We start from the raw sequence: 22,912 nt of genomic DNA on the forward strand, positions 1-22,912 counted from the left end.
AAATATAATTACTAATTAAAGTAATTCAAAAAGTCTAAGATATTACTTAATTACATATATTAAATTAAAAAAGTTGGCAAAAACAAAAAAAGTCAAGAAACTAATTATATATATTTTTTAAAATCAAAACAAAAAAACTTCTCCCGACGAAAGTTCGTTGGCACAAGTCTACGCAGACGAACGTTGCTGATTCAATTTTTTTTAATAGTATAGCCGCGCGGCTATACTATATATAAAAAAGGACCTGCCCAGAGCCTAGGCGCCACATGTCAAGCAGTAAAGCCTGGAGGCTATATTATTTTTAAAAAAAATTAGGAAAAACAGAGTAGCATTTTTAAAAATAAAATTTTAAAACCGGGTATAGCCGCCTATCGCCCATATACTCACATATCAAAAAGTAAAGCCGCACGGCGATACTATTTAAAAGTTTTTTTTTTTTTTTTGGAAAAAAATGAATATAGCCGCGGTTGACGAGTGAAATTAAACCCTCATGAATCTTCCTACACGTTGGCGATGGATTAGAAACCAAAGAAAAATGGCAAAAAGAAAAAAAAAGAAAAAAGAAAAAAGAAAAGACATTGGGCCTTGGATATGTAGGCCACCTATAATCTGGCCTTTACACCGACATGAACCGACCTAGAAACTGGTTTTGGTTTGGGCCAAGTTAAAGATTGCCTTACGGACCAATGAAGCCATACCTTTCTGTAGCTCACTATCTTCAGTACTTGGGCCAGTGAAACTACGTTGGTCAATAGCTTAGCTACCCAGCAGGTTAGTCGACCTCTAATTCCAACTTTGCCCTTCCTTTATATTAAAACTAAAAAAAGCGCCGGTCTTTCCTAGTCGTCCAGAAGTGCCTTTTTGTTATTAGGGTTATCGCTCCTTGCTCTCTGCTCTGAACCGTCGCGGCGGATCTCCAAGCGCGAAAATGGTGAACCTTTCTCTCTCTTCTCCCTTCTTCCTGCTCTCTGGTTACGCATATATGTATTGCATCGATCTTTATATATATCTCTGTTTGTTCCTGTACTTTGTTGATTTCATGGGATTGAAGTAAATTTCTCATCGGGTTTATGATGAATATGCACAGCCGTCCCACAAGACCTTCATAATCAAGAAGAAGCTGGCGAAGAAGATGAGGCAGAACAGGCCCATCCCTCACTGGATCCGTTTGAGGACCGACAACACCATCAGGTCCAAACTACTTTCTCTGCTTTAATTATTTTGGAATTTCATTGTTAATTTTCATTTTGTTCTTGATCGGTTCTCAGATTAGATGCTTACAAGTTATCAAATTTGTTCATGTATGTATCAGGTACAACGCCAAGCGCAGGCACTGGCGCCGCACCAAGCTCGGTTTCTGAGGTGCTTTGCTCCAATTGCATTTGGCTTATTTTGTAATTTGATTAGGGGTTTTAGTTTTGATTCAGACTCCAGAGCTTAATGTTTTTGTAATTTGTTGAGAACCCAGTTGTAAGAACTCATAAGAGTCTCTATTTTCAGACGTTTATTATGATTTAGCTTCCCTGAATCAATTTCAAGTGTCAAATGAATTCCCAGTTCACCCAAATCCTTCATCTGAGGTTGTATGTGTTTGCTCCATCTCTCGTTTGGTTTCTGCAGGAGAATTCTATGCTAGGGCAAATCATGATGGTTTGTGTTTGATGAGATGAACAATTCTCCTCATAGCTGATTTCCTCTGCTAATTTGTATGCTCTTGTTCATGATTCAAGAACTATTCAGCTATTCAATAATTTTTTGAAAGATCAATATGCAGATTTACACCGCCCTAACATTTGAAACAACGGTTTTTTCTTCTATGTTATGGTGTCCCCCTACACCCAACAATTGAATTAAAACAAAATAGTTGAAGATGCAATTTCTTTTAGCTGGATAAAGTGAAATGAATCAAGTTGAAATTTCTTTTCCCGTCTGTCAGCAGGATAAGGTAAAAATGAATCAAGTTGAGAATGTGAGATTTTATCTTCAGATCTCTCAGGTTTCATCTGAAAATACATGAGCTTCTTCAATCTTCACTCTGCAAGTGACCATGACACGTATGTTCGACAAAAAGTTGGGGGTTAGTTTCAAATTAGTATCCTGAACTCTCACTCTCAAGACATGTTTATCTATGCACTCTCAAGTTTGCAATATGATTCCGGTGTTAATTTCAATAGCGAAATTTCTATTAATCTGCCTATGTGGCATGCTTGTAAGTTATGTGCCACTTATTCGCTTCTTTCAATGTTAGTTGAAGGGTATTTTCAGGTAATTGATGTCAAATGGTTTTGGGGGAGATTTTTTTGTGCCATATGGGTTTGGGAAGGAAGACATTACTTGCTCAAAAATACCCCTAAACTGGCATCAAAAGGAGCGTGTATCCGAGCTGCTCGGTTATCGCTTGTATACAAACAAAATGAGTAATTGTTCATGAATTTGAGGTGCTACGTTTGATCCTTTCCTTTTTAATATTTGATATTCTATGTTTGATTCTTCTTCCCATATTATTTAGGGCAATGATTTCCCCACTCCTATTTTATCCACTTACACTCCTTTTTATAAAAAATGAGTGTAAGTGGATAAAATAGGAGAAAAAGGAGTGGGGAAATCACCACTCATTATTTATATAATCTGAAATTTTATTTTCGATTCTTCTTCTTAATATTTGTATGTTATAAAAAGTGGTTCGTTTGCGTGGGAAAAAAAGGAAAAACAACATTTTTACTACAGGTCACGTGTGAATTAATGATGAAATATTTTATGTGAAGAGATATTGAAATGTAGTGTTATTAATTCTCATATTATAACATAATTTTTTTTATTTTTAACAAAATTATATTCCAAATTAGTACCCTAAACTTTCCACCTTAAAACATGTTTACTCTCAATTTCAACAATTATGTACTCTAATAATTTAAAATATGATTTTGGTATTAACTTTAATGCCAAAATTTCCATTAATTGCATATAGCAAGGTTGAATCCCACCTATTAAATAATTGTAAGCTACACTACCGATATAACGACCGAACGCTCACTCTGATTCGCTCGCAAAACCCACTGATTAAGAGGCAGAGTACTAGCCTGACCTCACTCATTCACTCTCCGTGACAGCTGACGCTGAGGACTCCGCTTCGTATTCAACGCCCTCTATCGGTGAGTTCCACAAACTTGATCTCTTCGTCGAATTTCAGCTTTCAATTCATTCGAGTCCGTTTTCTGAATCCATCTGGTTAATTACATCATAATCGTTATCTCTTACTCTTAGCTATTGATTTGCTCGTAGATCGCGTAATTAACAGTCTTGATTCGTCCATTTTTTCTGCTGTTTTCTTGATTATACACGCAAATAACCGTTTACATTCTGCTTTTGATTCAGATAGATGGCTTCGACGATGCTTTCGTTAGTTTCTGTGTCTCCCTCAGCTTCACTCTCTACGCATGAGACTCCCAAGGTACCGCTCATTTCATTTCGTAATTAATTGCGACTTTCATGAACGGTTTCGTCCTTTTCTTATCTTTTACTGTTTAGTTGCCGAGAAAGTACTGACTTTCGGCTTAATTCATTGGTGTGATTTTGTTCAACAGGGGAAGGTGAAGCTTGGGAGTTCCTTTTTGAGCTTGAACAAGGAAAGGAACAATCTATTTGCGAAGACAGAGGTAAATGCCGTGAGCTGCTATGGCTTTGTTGGAATTTTTGTTTAACATTAATGCTACTGTGGTTTTGCTGTCTTGCCTGTAGTCTTTTGGTCGGATATCTATGGTAGCTGCTGTGAATGTTTCTAAATTTGAGGGCGTAACTTTGGCCCCACCTGATCCAATTCTTGGAGTTTCCGAAGCATTCAAAGCTAGCACAAATCAGTCAAAGCTCAACCTTGGAGTCGGGGCATATCGAACAGAAGAGCTTCAGCCATACGTGCTTGATGTTGTTAAGAAGGTCGGGTTGCTATCCTTATCTCTTCATGAAATAGATAATTTTTCGCTAATTAGATTTTGAAATCTTGAGTTTCTTATTGTAAATTTTTTAAAGTGAAATCCTTTTATTTTGCAGGCAGAGAATCTTATGATTGAAAGGGGAGAAAACAAAGAGGTAATTATACACAACAATCTAACTGATGTGGTTTGTTCTTCTTGAAATTATGATTTACTAACTGCAGTTCACTTAAAATATGCAGTACCTCCCAATAGAAGGTTTGGCAGCATTCAATAAGGTCACTGTGGAGTTATTATTTGGAGCAGACAACCCAGTAATAAAGCAACAAAAAGTATGTGAGAAATCAGAACTTGTGCCTCTTGTGAAGTTAATCATGTAGTATATCTCTTTGACCTTATATTGGTCTTTTGATTGTTTGTTTTTCCTTTCTTTAAGGTAGCAACTGTTCAAGGTCTATCAGGAACTGGTTCTCTTCGTCTTGCTGCAGCTCTTATTGAACGATATTTTCCTGGGGCCAAGGTTTTAATATCATCTCCAACCTGGGGTCTGTATCATCACTCCCATATCATTATAAGACTTGTCTCGAGATTACTCGTTTTTCATTCCTAACAAAATTGTATTGCAGGTAACCACAAGAATATTTTTAATGACTCTAGAGTTCCATGGTCAGAGTACCGATATTATGATCCAAAAACTGTTGGTTTGGATTTTGAGGGGATGGTATCCGACATAAAGGTAATATAGTTTTGCACAGGAATTTGCGTACGCATGGTTATTACATTGAGTTATGGATTGTTGAAATTGTTACTCATTGATCACCTGGATCTTGAGAACGCATGTTTTTGTTATTCAGTAATTGCATTTGTAATATATTTATATCTTCTCTCTCTGTTAATATGGAATTAGTTACTATTAATTTGTATGCCATTCCATCTTCTAGGCAGCACCTGAAGGATCTTTTGTGTTGCTTCATGGCTGTGCTCACAACCCTACAGGCATAGATCCAACTCCTGACCAGTGGGAAAAAATTGCTGATGTCATTCAAGAAAAAAACCATATCCCCTTTTTCGATGTTGCATACCAGGTACATAGTACTACATACTACTGGCTGGAGTCAAGCTGTAATTTTAGTTTCTGTAGTAATTTCTCTAATGCTGAAATGGAAGTGATAACACTGAATCTTTGGAATGAAATCTCTAATAATCTATTTCATATTGAAAAGTTAATAATATATTAAAGTATGATGGTTTAAAATTTCTGTTGAAATGTGGAGCTGTAGGTGGAGTTATTTTATAATGTTAATGTCTGAACTTTGTCACTCTGCTTTAGGGATTTGCTAGTGGAAGCTTGGATACTGATGCAGCGTCTGTCAGATTGTTTGCTGCACGTGGTTTAGAGTTATTGGTTGCTCAGTCATACAGTAAAAACCTTGGTCTTTATGCAGAAAGAATTGGAGCAATCAATGTTGTGTGCACATCATCTGATACAGCAACAAGGTGCAGTAGACACTATACTACACAGATTTATCTTCTGGCATAAGACAATGCTCATAATTGCATAATTTACTAAGTAACATGGTTACTTAATTTTCTCTGTTGCTATTTCAAGCCTGTTCTTTGCATTCTGGATCAATTTGTGGTCCAACACTTGCAATGTGCATCATAGTTTTTCATGTTTTGAAGTCTCCTTCTGGATCTTTTGTATGGTGTTGGATATTGAAATCCTATTTGAGGTTTCATTTGAATGCCTTGAAAACTTGAATCTGCAAACCACTAAACCATCTTTTGTGCCTTGTTTCCCTTGGGCCTTGGCTCAAGTTTTAAAGACTCGGGTAGATCCTAGGTTCAACTCTTGTCAAGCGAAGAAAGGAATAAAAATAAAGAACTGGTTCTTGTAATTTGTTGCATTATTGCAGTTACTTGAGTCTGCGATCAGATATAGTGACATACCTGAATTTGTAGGATCTGCTAATGATTTTAGTTTTTATATTCAGGGTAAAGAGCCAACTGAAGAGGATTGCTCGACCTATGTACTCAAATCCTCCAGTTCATGGGGCTAGAATTGTGGCCAATGTAGTTGGAGATCCAACACTTTTCAGTGAATGGAAAGCAGAGATGGAGATGATGGCTGGAAGGATAAAGAACGTGAGACAAAAACTATACGATAACTTGACTGCAAAGGATAAGAGTGGAAAGGATTGGTCATTCATACTTAAGCAGATTGGCATGTTTTCTTTCACAGGCTTGAACAAGGCTCAGGTAATTGCCCCCTGTTAAACTATGATCTGAGTCCATCTATAGGTGTTCGATCTCTTGATATGAATTTTGTTCCTGGTCCTCTTCATTCTTGCAACATTCCGTGCAAATTTGATCTTTATATTATTTATTTTTATTGACCATAAACCCTGCCCCTAGATTTACATCTGACCTCCTTTGTTTTTGTCCGGTCAGACCGAGAACATGACAAACAAGTGGCATGTATACATGACAAAGGATGGAAGAATTTCCCTGGCAGGATTATCTTTAGCAAAATGTGAATACCTATCAGATGCAATCATCGACTCGTACCACAATGTTAGTTGAAGAAGAATTCATAGCTGCGGTACCACTTTGAGGAAGATGCTAAGAAAATTTTGTTGAGCCTCTCCCCATATTTAAGCACTTGTGAACTTGTGTCTATAATTTTATTGAGATCGTCTAATAATAATCAGCAGTCGCAGAAAGGAGAGGCATCTCCAACAGCACCGACAAAAGGATTGCAGGAGAAGATCAACCTTTGGGGCTTACCTCTTGCCTACCAACACATACAGAGATTGTAATAATAATAATGTTCAAGTTCATATTCATGGTCGATATGTTGCAACCTTTGTTTATTTCCTGGAAGAAGGAAAGTTGCCTGAATTTTATTGAATACATATATAATCATGGAATCATAAAACAAACAAAAACAGCAAAATCAAAGCACTGCTTCTTCTTCCCAGGCATGAGGATCAAAAATGCCAGCGGGGCCATGGCACAGCGAAGAACTTCATGAGCCCCTGATTGCAGTGAGAGCTGTTGGCACCCTGGCCACAAGCAAAGTAGTGAGGCCTCCACTGGTTCAACACAAACTTAAACCCCTCGCCGCCTCCCTGCGTAGCGTTTGCCACCAATTTTGCCCTCCTGAAATCACATGTTATGTAGCTCCATAGGTTTGGGAGTAAGTACACGTCATGAGCACGGGTATTGCTTGGTGGGTCGTACTTGAAAACTGCACATCAATATGGGATTATGAATTAAGTGTGTAACATTATTCAATAAAAACAATATTGAGCTTGCATTAAGTAATTAAATTGAAATTAAACTAAGTAAATGTAGGTTGAGACTGACCAAGTGTGTCTTTTATGTAAAAGGGGCCATTTTTGAGAGTCCAGTGAGTGTAGTTGAAGCCATAACGCCAACCTTGAGACCCTCCTACAACCACAGTTTTAGCCTCACCAAGTGCCAAAAGAGAGACAGCTACAAGAATCAAAACGAATCCTTGTGAACCATAACTGAAACCCATGTTCAAATTCCTGATCCTCAACAGGGCACTAAGGAGCTAGAAATCTAATTAATGAGATTGTGGTAATGGGGATATGAGCTGAAGAGGTTTATATAGTGCATTTTGATCACATGTCCTGAAGCAAATCGGCCACAATTTGCCTTCGTTTCTCACTAGAGGAGCCGGAAAACATGTAAAAAATTCATTTTTTGTGAATAGAAAATGTAGATTTTGTCAATTGTCTGGTGCTGTTACTGGGTTTTCTTCTCATGTCAATGCCCTTTTTCAAGTTTCATGTACCATTGGATGAGAAAACAAAGAAAGGAGGGTACAATGGTTGACGACGAGTGGGTTTAGTCTTTAAGATGTTGGCGAAAGTCCACTTACTTATGGTAAGAAGAAAAACATGTTTATGGTTATGATTAGAGAGGCAATAAGGTCTCTAAAAACAACTGAATGTGGGGTGTTGGTCGTTCTCCTTGGTTGACTGCTATAACCTAAAAATTCAATTCAACGGTGATATGTGGGCCCCAGTTATTACCTAGCCCATGAAAATTAGCTGGTGGCCCAATATGTGTAGCGATATACTGAAGCCCAAGAAAGCTCACAGAAGAAGTGACCGACTCAGGCCCACCATTGAAATTACACAGATACCTCTCTCTGTCCCTCGCTCTCTGCAACTCAATTATGTCAGAGGCGAGCGATTGAATCTCTGGTACTACAGGGGGTAAGTAGTTATACTTCCTTCGAATATTTCACAATGTTTTATCTTCTTTTTTTTAAAAGTAATCTAAAGCTTTCGTCTTTGGGGTGTTTTGTTTTCTATCTTTAGCTAGATTAGATTGAAGGTAGCACCAAAAATTTTGATTTTGCTTTTGGGGTTTAACTGGGTTTATGAATTTATGGGAACCCATTAACATGCTTGAATTGCAAACCATGAAAAGGGAACTTGAATGCTTTAACTGACAATGCTATTGTTTTATTTGGCTCCATAACCCCCAAATGCTAACTTTTATTCCTTATATCTTGTATCCTAATGCAGTTCACCGCCTCCCCACGGCTTGTTTTATATCTGCAATTTTGTCAACGTTTCGTCACAAATGTCCATCCATTAGGGTTTGAACTTGAAGTGATTCAGAAAGTGTTAATTCAGGGAGAGAAAAAATTTAGAGAGGAAAATGGGTTCGACACCTAAACACCCTTTGTTTTGTCTAAAATGGCCGTGGGACATGAACCAAAATGCCAAAGCTAATACTCCTAGCGCTTGCAACTTCGAGGGTCCTTGGTTATTCAAATCTCTGCAAACTATTGGGTCCATTGCTTTCAATTTCGTCAACTCAGTTTCCGGGTCCTCGTTTTCATTGGCCAATACCTTTAAGCCCTCCCAGTTGGATGCAAGAACCAGCCAGAGTAACAGTTTGAAGTCAAAAACAATCTTGGGTCCTGAAGAGCAAGGGGAGGCAGAGCATAGAGCATTTGCCTCAGCTTTAGCAAGTGGGAAAGAGGCTACTGTGGTTGAGTTTTATTCACCCAAATGCAGGCTGTGTAATTCTCTGCTTAATTTTGTTAGGGAGGTTGAAGGTAGGAACTCAGACTGGCTTAACATTGTTATGGCAGATGCAGAGAACTATAAATGGCTTCCCGAGGTACACTACCACCCACAATTTTCTCTATTTCTTGATATTGGTTTTGAACGACTCATTAGTTTTGCTCACAAAACACCATTCTATATCTACACGGATGTAGCTATTTTTATTTATGGATTTTTGTATGTTAATATGGTAAGGTTGATGAACCCATGAAATAATTTGGTATTTTACTGGCTATTTTGCTTGTAATTTTCTTGGGGGTGAAATTGCTGTCTTCATGATATAGTCTGGTTTACATAGTAGACCCTTGTCTGATTATTTTTTTCTTGTTGGTAATGCAGCTTCTCCATTATGACGTTAGATATGTTCCTTGCTTTGTGCTGGTGGACAAGAAGGGGAGGGCGCTGGCAAAGACTGGTATTCCGAGTAGTCGGCTACATGTAATAGCAGGTCTCTCTCATCTTCTCAAGATGAAGCGTCCTTGCAAAAAGCAATAGCTAGATCAAATATTGAATCTTCTCATCTATTCAGCATTTTGATAATGAAGCCTAGTTTTCATGAGTTCACAGCACAGATGCTTTTGGGTATATGAATGCTTTGATTACTGCACATCATAAATTGGTCTTAAATACAATCACCCGTCTAACAGAGTTCTTGAACCACATTCCTCGCCTCGGTGAGGGGATTTGTGTAATGAACTTCTCTGGCCCATATATGTTGCATGGAATGCATAGACATCTCCGTTTCCAGTAGGTTTGTTGTCTTCAACCGCGTGACTGCATTCGAATCCATCATCCTACCGATTACGGTCTGCAAATATGGTAGCTAAATCAATTGATTTTTAACTGTATCGTGAAACCACAGTAATTTAGTTGGAAATGAACTCACCCAAAATTTGCTGAAGCAAGCATTGAAGATTATGAATTTTAGAAGGTTTTCATCATGGCTACTGAGGGCATTGTCAGAACTCACAGACACAGCGAGATCTTGATAGGAAGAATCAAACATTGATCCGAAGTTCTTCACCGTAATCCGGTCGTGATTCTTTAAAATTCTCTCGAGGTGGTACATGGTGGCACTACATGCATTGTCGCCTTTCCTGACCCACTTTAGGGTCCAGCCACTGCTTTCAAAAGCTGACAGTGGGAAGTCTTCATACAGCCTTAGCAAAGTTGCAGCTCTTTCAGAATTAGCCCAGCAACAACATGGGGACGAGCCATCATCTACACATAAGGATAGAGAAAAAGATTATTAACCTGAACAAGGAAACAAGACAACGCCAAAAGGAGTACACGGCGATAGCAAATATAAATTTTTTTTTAAAATTTATTTTCATCACAAGAAAGAAGCTTGCTTCCAAGTGTTGATGATAGTCTGAATTCTTTATCAATACTTACCAAGTATGACAAGCATTAAGTAGTAACAAATACACCATGCTTTTACAATTTTCCGATGACTTGGCCAACATGCAGAACGAGGGTTAAACATAGCAAAATTTCTTAAATAAACAAATAGATTACCCAGAACAAAACCGGCAAGTGGGATGTCAACAAGATACGGCCTGAAGTGATTTTTAGGTTGATAAATTACATTTCTAAATTTCTTCTCCAAAACTAGGATGTGGATGGCAACAACCTGTACAAATTACAATGTTGATACAGAAGAATAAGCTTCAACTGCCCACAAACAAGATTGTGAAAAGGAAATAGAAAAAAATTTAATCATGTAGGGAAGGAAACTAGACAATATACAACTTACCCTGCAATGAAACCGCATGGGCTTGAAATCCAAGCACTTAACCAACCCAGAAATCAAACCTGAAGAAACTAAGTCTAGAGGTGCAGCATTCTGCATGCATGAAGCAGGACTGGAGCACTTGTCGCTGCATGATTCATTATCTACCTTTATGAAGTTATTCTGGAAGCTGACAGCCCTTATGGAATTGATTACAATAAATGATACAGATGTCAACATCCATCTATTTTGCCCCTTGGAAACCAAAGAATAGAGGTCAAGCCCACAAATTTGTCACATGACTGGTGCAATACTAAAAGCCTCTAAAGATTATCAGACTATGCCCTTAGACAAGAGAGAATACCAAAATTGCCAAACGATAAATCAGGACTGAAGGATAAGGCAGTAAAGTGTCAAGAGCTAATTAGACAGCATACCGCAATTCAAGAACCCGGTGAAATGTTGCATCCACACCAGGTCCAAATCCGACAGGAAAAGCACGTCCACTCAAGGAACCAGATAGCCTTACCTATTTGATTAACATGACGAAATGATATCAAAATATTATTTTATTTTTATTTTCAATGAGGCAGAAAAGAAGGCAGAAAAGAATGATACAAATATAGAAATGTTACTTACATTATGATGGTCTACCAAAACATGAATACAACTACTTTTAGCTCTCTGCAAGAATCTCCACTGAAGAGGATCACCAACGTTTTGACAGTTCAAATATGGATTAATAGAATTGTCTTCCACATTATGAACAGCAATGACATGCCCACACAAAGATAATAGATTTCCCTCAGGAAACAGGCCGTTCGAATCAAGTGACAGCAGAGGCGCAGTCATTGCAAGACTAATGCATGAAGATATTTTAGGAATCCCTTCAGCTGTCACAACTGGCTTGATCAGGCCCTCTTCCAATTCCTTCAGGATTACCTCTCCAAAACTGATAACATTTTCAGGGAGACAGAGAGAAATATCTGAAGAGTTTTCAGAACCATTTCCAGGGGATATCTGAAGACGTACTTCGTTATGATGTTCAGATAGAACCTCATTATTTCTCAGAGAGTTATCTAATGGGAGACACTTCGGTGAGCTATTGTTTTGACAAATCTCATCAGAAGTAAACGAAAGGCTCCACAGATGGGTTGTGGAAGGGATAAGAATGTTATCACTGCTGGAATAGCTAGAATCTTTGAGATTACAAAAAGAATCTTCTCCATCATGCTTTGTGATATAATAACAACCAATATGCAACAACTGAAATGTAAACAAAAATTAGTGCAGTTTATTTCACTGAATTATTTACTCAAGCATGTCCTAACCATGAAAAGGAGAAATCTGACGCACCTGATACTTACAAAAACTTTCAGATGTAAACTCCAGCAATACCTTCTGTCCACTTGGTCTGCAAAAGCCACCATTATTTAATTTGGCCCTAGTGCAATGCAAGATAACTGAACCAACTAGACTGTGACCGTTGACTCCACTAATCATAGCCGAACAAGATATCTCACGAGATGTCAAGTCACAATATTTCTGTTTCTCCCTGGATTCCTTGTAAGAAAGAGAACAAGAACTCGGTTCTCTGACTGACTCGGAGGAATTGTTCACTGAATTAGAACTTAATCCCCTGCTTGATGAATGATTAACCTTACGCCTCTTGGGAGAAACATGGTCCAAGTAATTTCCACCAGCACTTTCCATGGAATTCTTCGGATTATCCCCAAAAGCCCTAGTTGGACATGAAATCTCATAGCTTCCAGCAAGAAATAAATCCCAAGGCAAGATTATAGCCTCCACAAACATGCTTGAAGAGTTTTCTATAACGACATCATCTTGATACTGTTAAAATTCAAGTAGATCACTAATAAGTAAAGGAAACACAGACAGTATTTCCATGTCTACTATCAAGAGTCCCCTTCTTCCATTTTGGGGTTTATGAAAAATATGTGGAACTCCTCAGAGCAGCTTTTGGAAACACTACTGAAATTACATAAGATAATAAATTTGGAATATACCTTCTGTAGCACTGGAAATTTGTGGGTAACCAAAAGCAAGTGAAACATTCCACTTTCAAGTCTCTTCAAATCTTCTCCCGGTCCAGTACAAGGATAAATGGGTAGATTTCTGCACATCGAATTTCTCAGACGAAAGTAAACATAAACTGTTAAATTCATCTTTCTTGCTAACGGTATGAAATGAAAGAGGGTTCTGCATGAGAATAAATCATTGTTGAGCAATCCTATACACTCCACAGACTGAGGCATTCCTTCAATAACAAGACTGAAGTCAGCTACCTGGAAAGTGACACTGAAATAAGTGAGTCCAGATACATAAAGGGTGTAATGGACATGTAGAGATCAGTAGCTATGTCCAGATATTCTGTTGTAAAACACGACCTTGTATATTCTATTGGCATCCCAAGTTGATGGAAGGTCTGGTATAAGAACATCAATGCTCCCAGTTGCATCAACCAACTGCAGCCTTCCAGAAGATGGAGAAGTCTGTATACTCAATATAAAATGTTGAATAAATCAACTGTAATTAAAAAATTGTTGAATTACAAAAATGTTAGGGTGATGACAAACCAAAAGTATTTAATTGTAAATGTGCAAATCTCAACTATAAATTATTTAGACTTGACTATTAATATGCTAACACCTAAGAACCTGAACGTCATGCAGTAAATCATTATTCTGTCACGAACAACAAACTAAGGCTTTTTGTACTTCCCAGCATTTTGGAACCAGATATTATCATGTACAGTTGTTATGTCAAAGAACAAAATCACAGTTTAGACAACTGGGATAGACAATTTCATTCAGCAGTATAACTAAAGAAGTTGAGAAATAGGAAACCAACCACTAACCTTCAAACTTCCCATCAATGATACACCTATATCTTCACTTGAAAAAATCTTTCTAACAGACTGAACGTGAGATCTCCCTTCACAGAATTGAAGGCCATATTTCTTGTCATCATGCAATTTTGCACAGCTATTTTCCAACTGCACTGCTCTCATCCAAAAGGCCTCACAATGACATATGAAAATAGATAACGGCACTACCTGAACTTAAGAAAATATATGAAAGTTACCTTTCAGCACTAACTTAACACCAAACAAACAGCCATAAGAAATTGACAGTTCTACACCTAATCAAGGTGCCCAACATTAAACAGAAGCAACCCAATGCAAACGTAGATCACATCACACAAATGATTCTGGGCAGGACATACCAAATTAGGGTTACCAGTGTATGGTTCACAACCACAGACACTTGAATCATGGTTGCACAGTTCCATGAATACTCCATGCTGCGAATATAAACTATATAAGATTTTAACAGAAAAGTATAACAAAAGAAGTGTGCTTATTCAGAAGCAAAACCAATTTACCCGAGTTGGATGCATTGATGAAGGAAATTGTGAACTAGCATACATCTGAACAAACCCTCCCTTCTGGTAGCACCTTGCAAACATCACTCACCCTATTAGGTAATAACATAACAAACACTGTGCAAGAAAACAAATGTTTCAACTCAAAGGTAAATTACATGTTTTGTTCCCAAAATCTCCTTCTCAGATAAGATGCCAGAAAACTTTTTCCGGAAACATGAGGCAATAAGCAATACCCTGAAACTCAACCATACTGCTTAGTAAGCTAACCAGGAAAGTAATATATTCTAAACATTGGAAACAAAACCACAGAATTTCCCATCCAAACACAAAAGAGATATCAACAAAAACCAATACCATAATCTGGCAGAAAATGTTAAGGACTCAATGAACTTCCCCAACGAACTCTGTGATTGCGGAAGTATATGACACCTGCAGCATGCAATTATATTACTTTCTGAGCATGCATATGTCCGGGCATCCCAAAGATGTTAAATGGCTTAAATGCATATTAGCTCATCCAAAAAAGGGTGTGATTGACAATTATCTCAAGTGCAATTCACAGTACATGTCTTTACCCAGTTTCCAGTGGGGAGAAGGATTCCACAATAACACTAGTCTTAAAGCAAGCACCAAGTATAAGAATTTTTGTCCAAGAAAATCTGGGGTTCACAAAATGGACATTTCTCACAGAAACCTGAAAAAAAAAGCCAAAAAATTGAAAAGTTTTAAAAATCAAATTGACAAATAGTATAGATCAAAATCATTTAAGGCAAAAAATTTAACAAAAGATATAGGACTTACGAGTGCACCCGCCCTAAGGCTATGCGGTGGAGTAAGCAGTTGATCAGTTAACAAAAGCCACACCTCATTGTCCAACTCAGCAACCATCCCTTGCATATACACACCTTTGACTATCCCTCTATATGTGCCACATTCACCTTTTCCCTTGGCAACAGCTGTACATTTTGGCCGCCATTTCCATGACAATCTAAGCAGATGCAATGCAGAATTTTCCGTAGTTACATACATTAGTTTAGACTCTTCCTTTCCTATAAAAACCAACTTCTTTTTCAAGCCTGATAAAGCCACAACATTTCCTACAAATTTTGTGAAAACAGGATGCCATGACGAAACAGAACCTGAACAATATACAAACATTGGTTTGTTAAAAGAATGTGCATCTTTTTCTTGAATTGAATCCTTCAAAACTGTAACTGCCTGCTTTGAACTGCAGAATTCACACTCACAAACCATAAATTGGAGTAAAAAGCCTCGGAGGCTTGACGAATGGCTTGAATCTGAAGCCTTATTGGTTTTCAAATTGCTATGACCAGTTGCACAGGGAACAGTGGACACAGGGCTAACTACCTCCAATGCGCCAAATACACCATGACGAGCTCTGGAGCTGTCTTCGTGGCCACTTGAAGAGCCCGAACCAAGAGGAATGGAATTGAAATTCGAACAGGGACGAAGTCCGCTATTGGAATCTTGAAAACTCCATCTGATAATCTCCAAGAATCCTCCACCACGTTTCCAGGGAATGAAATTCCAAGCAAGAACACTGATTTTCTTCCCCATAATCCGAACGTCGAAGTCAAGAATGTCGCAGCAGATGGAAGCCGAGCCGTCGGAGAATTGGAAGCAAGTATTGTAGGAGCATCGAGGAGTGGTGTTTGAAGAGGCTGAAGCGGAGGCGTCGATGGCGGTAGGGAGGGTTAGGGTTCCGAAGATGATGGCCAAGTGGTCAAGAGGGGGAAGAACCTTATGGCTAGGATTGGGGTTGGGGTTAGGGTTTGAGTAGATGGGAATGGAGCGTGTGGAGGGCTTTGATGTTTCGTTTGAATTGGGGGAGATGGAGGATGTGGCGGTGAGGGAACGACCGCGTTGGAGTAGCTCTGCAATTGTGAAAATTCTCACATTTTCCATTGATGAGGATGGAGGAGGAAAACAACTGTGGAAGCTCTCTCCACACACCGAGAAGAGAGTGAGAGAAGCAGTGGGGGCGGGGAGCGGGAACGAAGGGGTTTATAAAACCCAAAACGACTCGTCGTTTGACTTTGTTAGTATAATCTCACACGCGTCGCAGTCCCACAGCTTCGTTTCGTATGATTTCGTTTATTTTGGGCCTGGAGTGGCATGACATGGCAGTCGCACATGGTAATTTCAGCCGTCTGTTTTTTTCCCAAAGAGGTGTAGCTAATAAAATGGCCTTACATATTAGTGGTATGTGTGAACCCGGATAACACTTCAGTAATGTGTGTTAGAATTTATTTATTTATTTATTCATTTTTTTGGGTTGAGAAAGGATTTTCTATTTCATTAAACAAAGCGAACAAGGAAAACAAAAAGGAAAATCCTTTTCTAAACTGGAATGGGATTCTCAGTTTTATTGGGATTTTTGGTTTCCAATCCTAATCCTAGTTGGAAAATGCAAGTTCTATATATACCTCCGCTTCTCACCCTATCAAATGTGCACTCTGCAACTCATTACATCACAGCAGCAAGTTTGCAAAATATTTGTGATCCAAATCGAATTGTTCTGTTTTCAGACAGCTTAGGTGAGAAAATCCTGCTCCTAGCCATGAGTTCCTTCAATCAAGCAGAGCCAACCCAAAATGACTTGCTGGCCAAGCTACCACCACCGGCCATGGTTAACAACAAAAACCCAGCCACTGTCGAAATCACTGCTACGAGCAATCTGTACAATGTCAACCAAATCAAATTCAGGCTTGGATGAGGGAGGTGTATGAGAGGGCACTGGAGAAGGTAGACCTAGCTGATTTTAATGAGGCAGCAGAGCAGTTGCTGGTGGCTTTTGCCGAATTCGAAGAGCAGTGCAAAGAAATCTTGCGTGCAATGTGTATATACAAGTTCGCTCTTGATCATTTACCAAAAGGACGGGGCATGGATTTATATAGCAAATTTGTACTTTTTAGGAAGCGTCATGGGGTCAGACTAGGGATTGAAGATGCCCTTGAGAGAGAGATGATGTCTCTGGAGATCAAGATAATATTAGCTGCCTACAGGTGGAAGAAGGAACAAGTTTCTTCTCACGATATTGGAAGCGGCCTACAGGAGGAAAGAGGAACAAGTTTATTCTCAAGATTTTGAGAAACGCTAATTGGATTCTGCCTGTTTGTAACTTATAGATTTCCAATTCAAATGATATATTTTTTTCATATTGTAAAATTGCATCTGAAGTGCTGGCTCCTGAACTAGAAATTGAAAATTAATAAATAAATGAAATCCTCAACTGTTATCAGTCTATTCTGCCTAGAAAAGCCTTTCCCAGTCTCGAAGTAACATTTTCAGAGCTGGGGAGAGTCCTGAGGTTTCCACTATCTGACATGTAAAAGTAATTGTAGTTTATCCTAGTTACCAAATCTGCTAGATGAGGAAAGTGCCCCACATTGAGCTTGAAAGAAAGCACCTGCAGAATCAGCATGCACCAAACCACACGTTAAATGCAAATCTTAAAATCAGTCCCATCTGAATCAAAATCAATGCAAACAGAAGATTACTCTGAGCAGGAAAGCAATGCAATCATCGAACTGTTTCTCAATACGGTCAACTTCCATTTCACATTTGGCCTTAATTGCAGAAACTGTTCCGCCACTAAGTGTGAGCTGTATAGCATAAAAGTCCAATGCTAATCCCAGGATGTTGTTAATCCTGCTCGCTATAAGAGCCCACTGATGCAAAAGAGAGTAATAAACAGAATTCAGCTTTTCTTGGGGCATAAAAGATTATTTCATAGTCCATGAGTTCTCAAACAAGCCAAACTACCCACCAGCTTATCTGGAACTACAAAACACTGCCGCTGAATTGTCAACAAGTACAATTCATGTACTTCTATGACTTCGTCAAGAGATCGAGCGGCTGTCATGCCTTCACAAAGTTCACGCCATGCATTGTGATATACCTGTTTAACAAGTACTAGTTAGTGATCTAAAAATTCCATATGCTTTCCAGAAAGCAAGCATATACCAGCACAGTTAATAATAGAAAGGGTTATTTTATGTTAAAAGGAACAAAACTTACTCTATCCATCACATACTGGTGAAAAGCATCCACAAAATGGAGAAGTTTCTGCTCCACTAACCAGTGACGTTTGTGATTGTTTGCTGCAGTGCCTCTACCCTGTTTAGGAAAACAAGAAACACCGAAGTCATTGTATTATCACACGGAAATAGCTCTTGTCATTAGGCCAAGTAAATTATCACTGCTCATAATTTATAAAAAGGGCATCAAAACTAACCTTCCACATCCACCTTCGAGTTTTATCAAGTACGAATTTTGCTCGCTTGACCTTTAACAAGAATCCCATCACCTACATCAATGTTTAACGATTAGATAACAAGTTTAGTGGTCAGGAAGTGACCCAGTTGGTAGTCACACCTCCCCTCCAAGAGGAAATCCCAAGTTGAAATCAGGTCACCTCTCCCCCAAAATGTCAGATTGATTCGTGAGATATATATATATATATATATATATATATATATATATAACAAACAACGAAAGATAGATGATTAAATTTCGACAAGAAATTCAAAACCCAATGAATAAAAGTAACCTGGTTATATTTCTTGATCGCCTCTGCATTTGCAATAAGTTCAAGTGGCCAAGAGACCTGACAATAAAATACATATAAACGCTCAGAGTGGTTGCAAGGAGCTAAATGACGAAAGAAGCTTTATTAGCCATCACTAGACCTTATACGTAAATTTTAGCTGATCAAGTCCATCCATTCCAAAGCTGTGAGCACAACTTTTACGAGGAGTCGAGGGAAGTGAAGCCATATTAGGTGGTTGCTCATTGCCATTCAAGTCATGATTTTTGGTGAGGGATACAATCAATGAATCAGGAACACTTAGTAGCACACCATCAGCAGAGTTCCTTATAGATTCCTGCAGTTAATAAGAATTCACATTGCCATTTTATAAATAGGAAGAAAATCCAGGAATCCCAGAGTCATCGTGTTTAACTCAAAATAGGAAGAAAATGTTATATTGAATAAAAGTAACTGAACCTGCAATATCGTGTTTAACTCAAAATCATCATCCCATGTTTCTCCCTTATCCAGCTTATTGAAAATTACAGTCAAGAAGTGCTGTAGCAGATCACCTAAAGATGGCAAGGTACCAGCAAACATGTTAAAGTAATTCTGACATACCTATTGATAGACCAGGATAATACAGGTTGAACCTACAAGACCAGCAAACATGTTAAAGTAATTCTCACATACCTGACCCTAGCAAGTAAATGGCGCGCAGCACTGCCAGTTCATCCATCAATTTCCAACCATTCATCAATTTTGACAATATATGCCTGCCAATACAATCCACCTACAATAGATATATAAAAGAAGACATCATGTTAACCACAACCAAGAAACTGAGATCTGTACATGGGTTCGAGCTATCACCTGCTTCTGGATGTACACTGTAAGACATTCGTGCACTAAAACCACCGGAAGTGGAGTACTTCTTGGTTCAAACTGCTGAACCCAGGTAAGAACTCTTGATGGAAGGGTGCTATTTTTCTGGAAAGGTAAGAGCTCTGACATATGGAGCTCGTCCTGTTGGCAAGAAATTACATTAAAACTAGACCTAAAGAATGCTATAACAAATGCTCTTAGACTATCAATCAGAAATACCTGAAAAGAAGGAAGAAGAGTAGGAAAAGGAAACAACACTTGTAACATATGTGAGTCGTCTTGTGAACGAAGATATTCAGATTCACCAAACCGGAAACCAAAAGTATAATTTGTTCCTTCAGCTGCAGAAATCGATCCACTCTCCCGACCGAATATAGCCTTTCGCAAAACTTCATCATTTAAAGGAGGCAGACATAAATTTCTAGATAAGTTCAACGTTTTCCATGCAATCCCATTCTTAGAAAGGGTCTTTTGGCAGACTGTTAAAACCGGATTTTCTTGACATAAGGATCTTGAAAGAGGAAATTCATTTACAACCCCTGCAGGCATATTCTCTTCCTTTGCATCAGGAAGTGTTTTTCCATCCTCATGTGCAGACTGAGTATCAACCAACCTTTTCTCTGCCAGTGTATCAACCAAGAACTTACACCAAATTTTCTCTGAGCGTTTTACTGGCACAATTACACCATCATCACTCTCCACTTTTTGTTTACTGTAAATATATTGAAAAATATGATCACCATGGCCTATAAGGCCTGCTAATGACACACAGAAAACTTCTGACAAAGTTAAGCCCGCAATGCTATGCCCATGTTGAACACCTTTATCCAAACTGCCAAAACCATCAATCTCACAGTCATTTCCTTTTCTAGATACAAAAGCTGATGTCATGGGAATATGCCGGATCAGCTGTAATGATTTTCCAGCAGAAACAATAGACTTAGCTATGTCCTTAATAAACAGTGGACACGACTGAAGGTCTTTATTGTTCCATTCCTTTCCTTTCATAAAACTAGACGTTGAGATGGATTCCCTTTGACCCACTCCCTTTTTATCATTTGCTACTGATATGCGGTCACTGGCACAAGATGAGGCAGAGGCCCCAACATCTAACATTTGACACTGTACTTGCCTCAATAGATAGCTTTTCTCCCAAAAGTCAGCCTCATCAACAGATATTACTCTATTAGCATAAAAGAACATCTGAAAAGACAGGAGCCACCAGAAAAGCGTTCACCAAGGATACATATAGGACCGCCCGTTTAAAATAGAAAAAAATTGCATGTATACTGCCTATACAAATTTTAAGATAAATTATAATCACAAGAGTACAGAAATTAGAATTATATGGCGTGCAAACTTTCAAACAATAAAAGATGGATTGGATGCATCACAAGCACTTGCGGGATGCAAAAAAAAAAAAAAAGAATTTATAACAAAAAAATAAACTGCTGCAAACTTTTGGGACTCCAATCACATTTACCTCCTCATATGGATCATCTAGTGTTCCTTCAAAAAGCCAAGAATCAAGACCCTCAATATATGGCAATATACTTCCAATAAATAAATGAAGTAGCATCTTGTAGTCTTCCTCCTGAAATTGGCATAAGTTCCAAATTTGGATTACATAAACCAGCTAAACCACAAGTATAAACTAGAAACCATAAGGTTGTAGAAAAAATATGTAACAACCTCACCACCTCGCACAAGACACACTTCATCCAGCTTCTTGTAAAGATGGTTAAGGACATGCACAGCCAAGTCAGCAGCAGGAAGAGAAGAATTAGACTCAAAATACACTTGGGGGATGGCACCATGCACTATTTGCAACAAATACTCAGCACCTGAGCAAAGACTAATATCAATAAATTGTCATCAGCGATATCCATTGCATGAGGATGTAGAATCCAAAAGGGGAATTGACATGTAGGGCTGACACAATAACCTCGAAGGTAAATAAAAAAATGGAGAATAAAAAAATATTGATAATTCTGATAAGCTTTTGATTGGTGATTGTCTCCAACAGCATGGGACAAACTACAGCCACTGACATCCCAAATTTTGAGAAGGTAAATCTAACAGCGTACGAACCTAGATAAAGAATTGGCCAACCCCAATAACGTAGGAGTTGTTCCAACGGCATCATTGCTTATCTTCATTTCCTCCTTTAAAGAAATATCGCGCAACCTCTGCCCAAGCACAATTTAACATACACTTATAAATGAGCGTTGAACATGACGACTAGAAAATAGCAAATTGAATCCAGTAAACTGAATCCAAAACATACCGTAAGCCATGAAGAAACAGAACACGCAAAAGCCCTCAAAGTAGGCGGTGGTAATTTAGCAGATTTCTCAATTTTATTGACTAAAACTTCCACCAGTTGTAAGCATGTTGCAGCATACATAAATTGATGGACAATGGCGTGAAGACTTGTATGAGAGAGGTGATTCACATGTAACCCACTTTTGACTTGAAAAGACTTTCCATTTTGGTCCCAATAAAATAGTGAGCTAGAAAATCCTTGCAACATTTGCAACACACTCCGAACCTTGGAAGGAAAAATATATAAATTAGGTTCCAAGCCTACCAAAAAGAAAGTACAACTACATTTGATTTAAAAAGCTAAAGACTTACCAAGTCAAGTTCATTCGTCCTCAAAGAAGAAACTGGTGTTGCAAAATGTATGCCATCGGAGAAGTCACTGTAAAGCCTATTGATCAAACCTTGAGAAACTTCTGCATTTCCTGCATCTGCCGAATCAAGGATGATATGAATTCCACGAAAACATGAAAATCACGAGGGGCATAAATTTAGAAACTTGTAATGAAGAAACAGCAAAAGATTATCTCATACCATAGCAAACAGGCTTCCCCATCGGTGAATTTGGCCCTTCCCCTGCCGAGTTCTGGGTTTGAGTTTGGCCTTGTATAATTTGAATTGATTGATCGCGAGAACCGAACCTAACCTACCAACACCTCAACGACGATGGCAATTTGCTAATCACTGCAAAACCCTAACCCAGTTGTAAACTAAACTATGCACAGTATGTATGGATATGATACGACGTCGTAGATGGTGTAGAGTTCCTCCGGGTTCCACCACCGCTGCTAGCATTAGCCACTGGATCGGTTGATTGGAGCTGTACTATCAGTGTTGCTCTCGCAGTAGCATTTCCTTTACCCAAAGCCCAGTCCCCAGTGAGAATAAATTGAACCAGTATTTTAATTTCAAAAATAACAGAAATACAACAAATTTAAAAGGGAAGCGCGCAAGGCATATATACACGTTA

General features: G+C 38.5%; 6 protein-coding genes across 14 annotated transcripts; 3 read left to right on the plus strand and 3 right to left on the minus strand.

Annotated features, from left to right (window-relative positions):
• Window positions 1-789: 789 nt before the first annotated feature.
• LOC103320762 (Ribosomal protein L39 family protein) lies at window positions 790-1,567 on the plus strand. Its single transcript, XM_008222480.2, has 3 exons — window positions 790-931; window positions 1,088-1,191; window positions 1,313-1,567. The coding sequence occupies exons 1-3, from the start codon at window positions 929-931 to the stop codon at window positions 1,359-1,361; spliced, it is 156 nt and encodes a 51-aa protein (XP_008220702.2). The 5' UTR covers window positions 790-928; the 3' UTR covers window positions 1,362-1,567.
• Window positions 1,568-2,993: 1,426 nt separating this feature from the next.
• On the plus strand, window positions 2,994-6,830 carry ASP5 (aspartate aminotransferase 5). 2 transcript variants are annotated; one of them, XM_008222481.2, is made up of 12 exons: window positions 2,994-3,152; window positions 3,376-3,451; window positions 3,585-3,656; window positions 3,739-3,933; window positions 4,048-4,086; window positions 4,172-4,261; window positions 4,366-4,474; window positions 4,556-4,665; window positions 4,871-5,014; window positions 5,260-5,426; window positions 5,924-6,188; window positions 6,381-6,830. In XM_008222481.2, exons 2-12 carry the CDS (start codon window positions 3,380-3,382, stop codon window positions 6,510-6,512), a joined length of 1,395 nt encoding a protein of 464 aa, XP_008220703.2. In that variant the 5' UTR covers window positions 2,994-3,152; window positions 3,376-3,379; the 3' UTR covers window positions 6,513-6,830. The 2 variants fall into 2 exon arrangements, with proteins under 2 accessions (XP_008220703.2, XP_008220704.2); XM_008222482.3 differs by having other exon boundaries at window positions 2,995-3,152; window positions 3,380-3,451.
• On the minus strand, window positions 6,743-7,890 carry LOC103320764 (uncharacterized). Its single transcript, XM_008222484.3, has 2 exons — window positions 7,299-7,890; window positions 6,743-7,179 (listed from the first exon to the last, which is right to left on the minus strand). Exons 1-2 carry the CDS (start codon window positions 7,471-7,473, stop codon window positions 6,920-6,922), a joined length of 435 nt encoding a protein of 144 aa, XP_008220706.2. The 5' UTR covers window positions 7,474-7,890; the 3' UTR covers window positions 6,743-6,919.
• A 159-nt stretch (window positions 7,891-8,049) lies between these two features.
• LOC103320766 (Thioredoxin superfamily protein) lies at window positions 8,050-9,612 on the plus strand. Its single transcript, XM_008222485.3, has 3 exons — window positions 8,050-8,179; window positions 8,495-9,098; window positions 9,383-9,612. Exons 2-3 carry the CDS (start codon window positions 8,631-8,633, stop codon window positions 9,536-9,538), a joined length of 624 nt encoding a protein of 207 aa, XP_008220707.2. The 5' UTR covers window positions 8,050-8,179; window positions 8,495-8,630; the 3' UTR covers window positions 9,539-9,612.
• CTC1 (conserved telomere maintenance component 1) lies at window positions 9,540-16,193 on the minus strand. 5 transcript variants are annotated; one of them, XM_089045670.1, is made up of 17 exons: window positions 15,431-16,190; window positions 14,985-15,322; window positions 14,759-14,877; window positions 14,538-14,612; window positions 14,339-14,417; window positions 14,181-14,243; window positions 14,022-14,099; window positions 13,654-13,851; window positions 13,184-13,288; window positions 12,803-13,081; window positions 12,132-12,626; window positions 11,415-12,041; window positions 11,212-11,304; window positions 10,800-11,030; window positions 10,439-10,676; window positions 9,930-10,264; window positions 9,540-9,851 (listed from the first exon to the last, which is right to left on the minus strand). In XM_089045670.1, the coding sequence occupies exons 1-17, from the start codon at window positions 16,107-16,109 to the stop codon at window positions 9,684-9,686; spliced, it is 4,200 nt and encodes a 1,399-aa protein (XP_088901796.1). In that variant the 5' UTR covers window positions 16,110-16,190; the 3' UTR covers window positions 9,540-9,683. The 5 variants fall into 5 exon arrangements, with proteins under 5 accessions (XP_088901796.1, XP_088901799.1, XP_088901795.1 ...); XM_089045673.1 differs by having other exon boundaries at window positions 15,435-15,558; XM_089045669.1 differs by having other exon boundaries at window positions 14,985-16,190.
• A 246-nt stretch (window positions 16,194-16,439) lies between these two features.
• Window positions 16,440-22,874, minus strand: EMB1427 (Spc97 / Spc98 family of spindle pole body (SBP) component). 4 transcript variants are annotated; one of them, XM_016792589.2, is made up of 18 exons: window positions 22,477-22,874; window positions 22,258-22,373; window positions 21,908-22,171; window positions 21,712-21,809; window positions 21,313-21,475; window positions 21,104-21,214; window positions 19,840-20,823; window positions 19,609-19,761; window positions 19,429-19,528; window positions 19,213-19,307; window positions 18,896-19,090; window positions 18,757-18,813; window positions 18,442-18,513; window positions 18,225-18,323; window positions 17,974-18,105; window positions 17,705-17,875; window positions 17,438-17,613; window positions 16,440-17,252 (listed from the first exon to the last, which is right to left on the minus strand). In XM_016792589.2, the coding sequence occupies exons 1-17, from the start codon at window positions 22,496-22,498 to the stop codon at window positions 17,443-17,445; spliced, it is 3,003 nt and encodes a 1,000-aa protein (XP_016648075.2). In that variant the 5' UTR covers window positions 22,499-22,874; the 3' UTR covers window positions 16,440-17,252; window positions 17,438-17,442. The 4 variants fall into 4 exon arrangements, with proteins under 4 accessions (XP_016648075.2, XP_008220879.2, XP_016648076.2 ...); XM_008222657.3 differs by lacking the exon at window positions 16,440-17,252 and having other exon boundaries at window positions 17,334-17,613; XM_016792590.2 differs by lacking the exon at window positions 16,440-17,252 and having other exon boundaries at window positions 17,334-17,613; window positions 21,313-21,464; window positions 22,477-22,867.
• Window positions 22,875-22,912: the final 38 nt, after the last annotated feature.

This window comes from Prunus mume, linkage group LG2 (genome assembly GCF_029339155.1).
Source record: "Prunus mume cultivar Tortuosa linkage group LG2, ASM2933915v1, whole genome shotgun sequence".
Classification (NCBI taxonomy): domain Eukaryota; kingdom Viridiplantae; phylum Streptophyta; class Magnoliopsida; order Rosales; family Rosaceae; genus Prunus; species Prunus mume.

Coding starts and splice junctions, on each gene's coding strand:
- LOC103320764 (XM_008222484.3), bottom strand. CDS start 7,473: ATGGGTTTCAGTTATGGTTCACAAGGATTCGTTTTGATTCTTGTAGCT. Junction 7,180..7,298: donor TTACATAAAAGACACACTTG/GTCAGTCTCAAC, acceptor ATTGATGTGCAG/TTTTCAAGTACGACCCACCA.
- CTC1 (XM_089045669.1), bottom strand. CDS start 16,109: ATGGAAAATGTGAGAATTTTCACAATTGCAGAGCTACTCCAACGCGGT. Junction 13,082..13,183: donor ATGCCAATAGAATATACAAG/GTCGTGTTTTAC, acceptor GTCACTTTCCAG/GTAGCTGACTTCAGTCTTGT. Junction 12,042..12,131: donor AAAGTTTTTGTAAGTATCAG/GTGCGTCAGATT, acceptor TTTACATTTCAG/TTGTTGCATATTGGTTGTTA.
- EMB1427 (XM_016792589.2), bottom strand. CDS start 22,498: ATGGGGAAGCCTGTTTGCTATG. Junction 21,476..21,711: donor TTGGCCAATTCTTTATCTAG/GTTCGTACGCTG, acceptor TATTGATATTAG/TCTTTGCTCAGGTGCTGAGT. Junction 17,614..17,704: donor GCATTGCTTTCCTGCTCAGA/GTAATCTTCTGT, acceptor CTGATTCTGCAG/GTGCTTTCTTTCAAGCTCAA.
- LOC103320766 (XM_008222485.3), top strand. CDS start 8,631: ATGGGTTCGACACCTAAACACCCTTTGTTTTGTCTAAAATGGCCGTGG. Junction 9,099..9,382: donor ACTATAAATGGCTTCCCGAG/GTACACTACCAC, acceptor TTGGTAATGCAG/CTTCTCCATTATGACGTTAG.
- LOC103320762 (XM_008222480.2), top strand. Junction 1,192..1,312: donor AGGACCGACAACACCATCAG/GTCCAAACTACT, acceptor TGTATGTATCAG/GTACAACGCCAAGCGCAGGC.
- ASP5 (XM_008222481.2), top strand. CDS start 3,380: ATGGCTTCGACGATGCTTTCGTTAGTTTCTGTGTCTCCCTCAGCTTCA. Junction 4,087..4,171: donor AAAGGGGAGAAAACAAAGAG/GTAATTATACAC, acceptor TAAAATATGCAG/TACCTCCCAATAGAAGGTTT. Junction 4,262..4,365: donor CAGTAATAAAGCAACAAAAA/GTATGTGAGAAA, acceptor CCTTTCTTTAAG/GTAGCAACTGTTCAAGGTCT.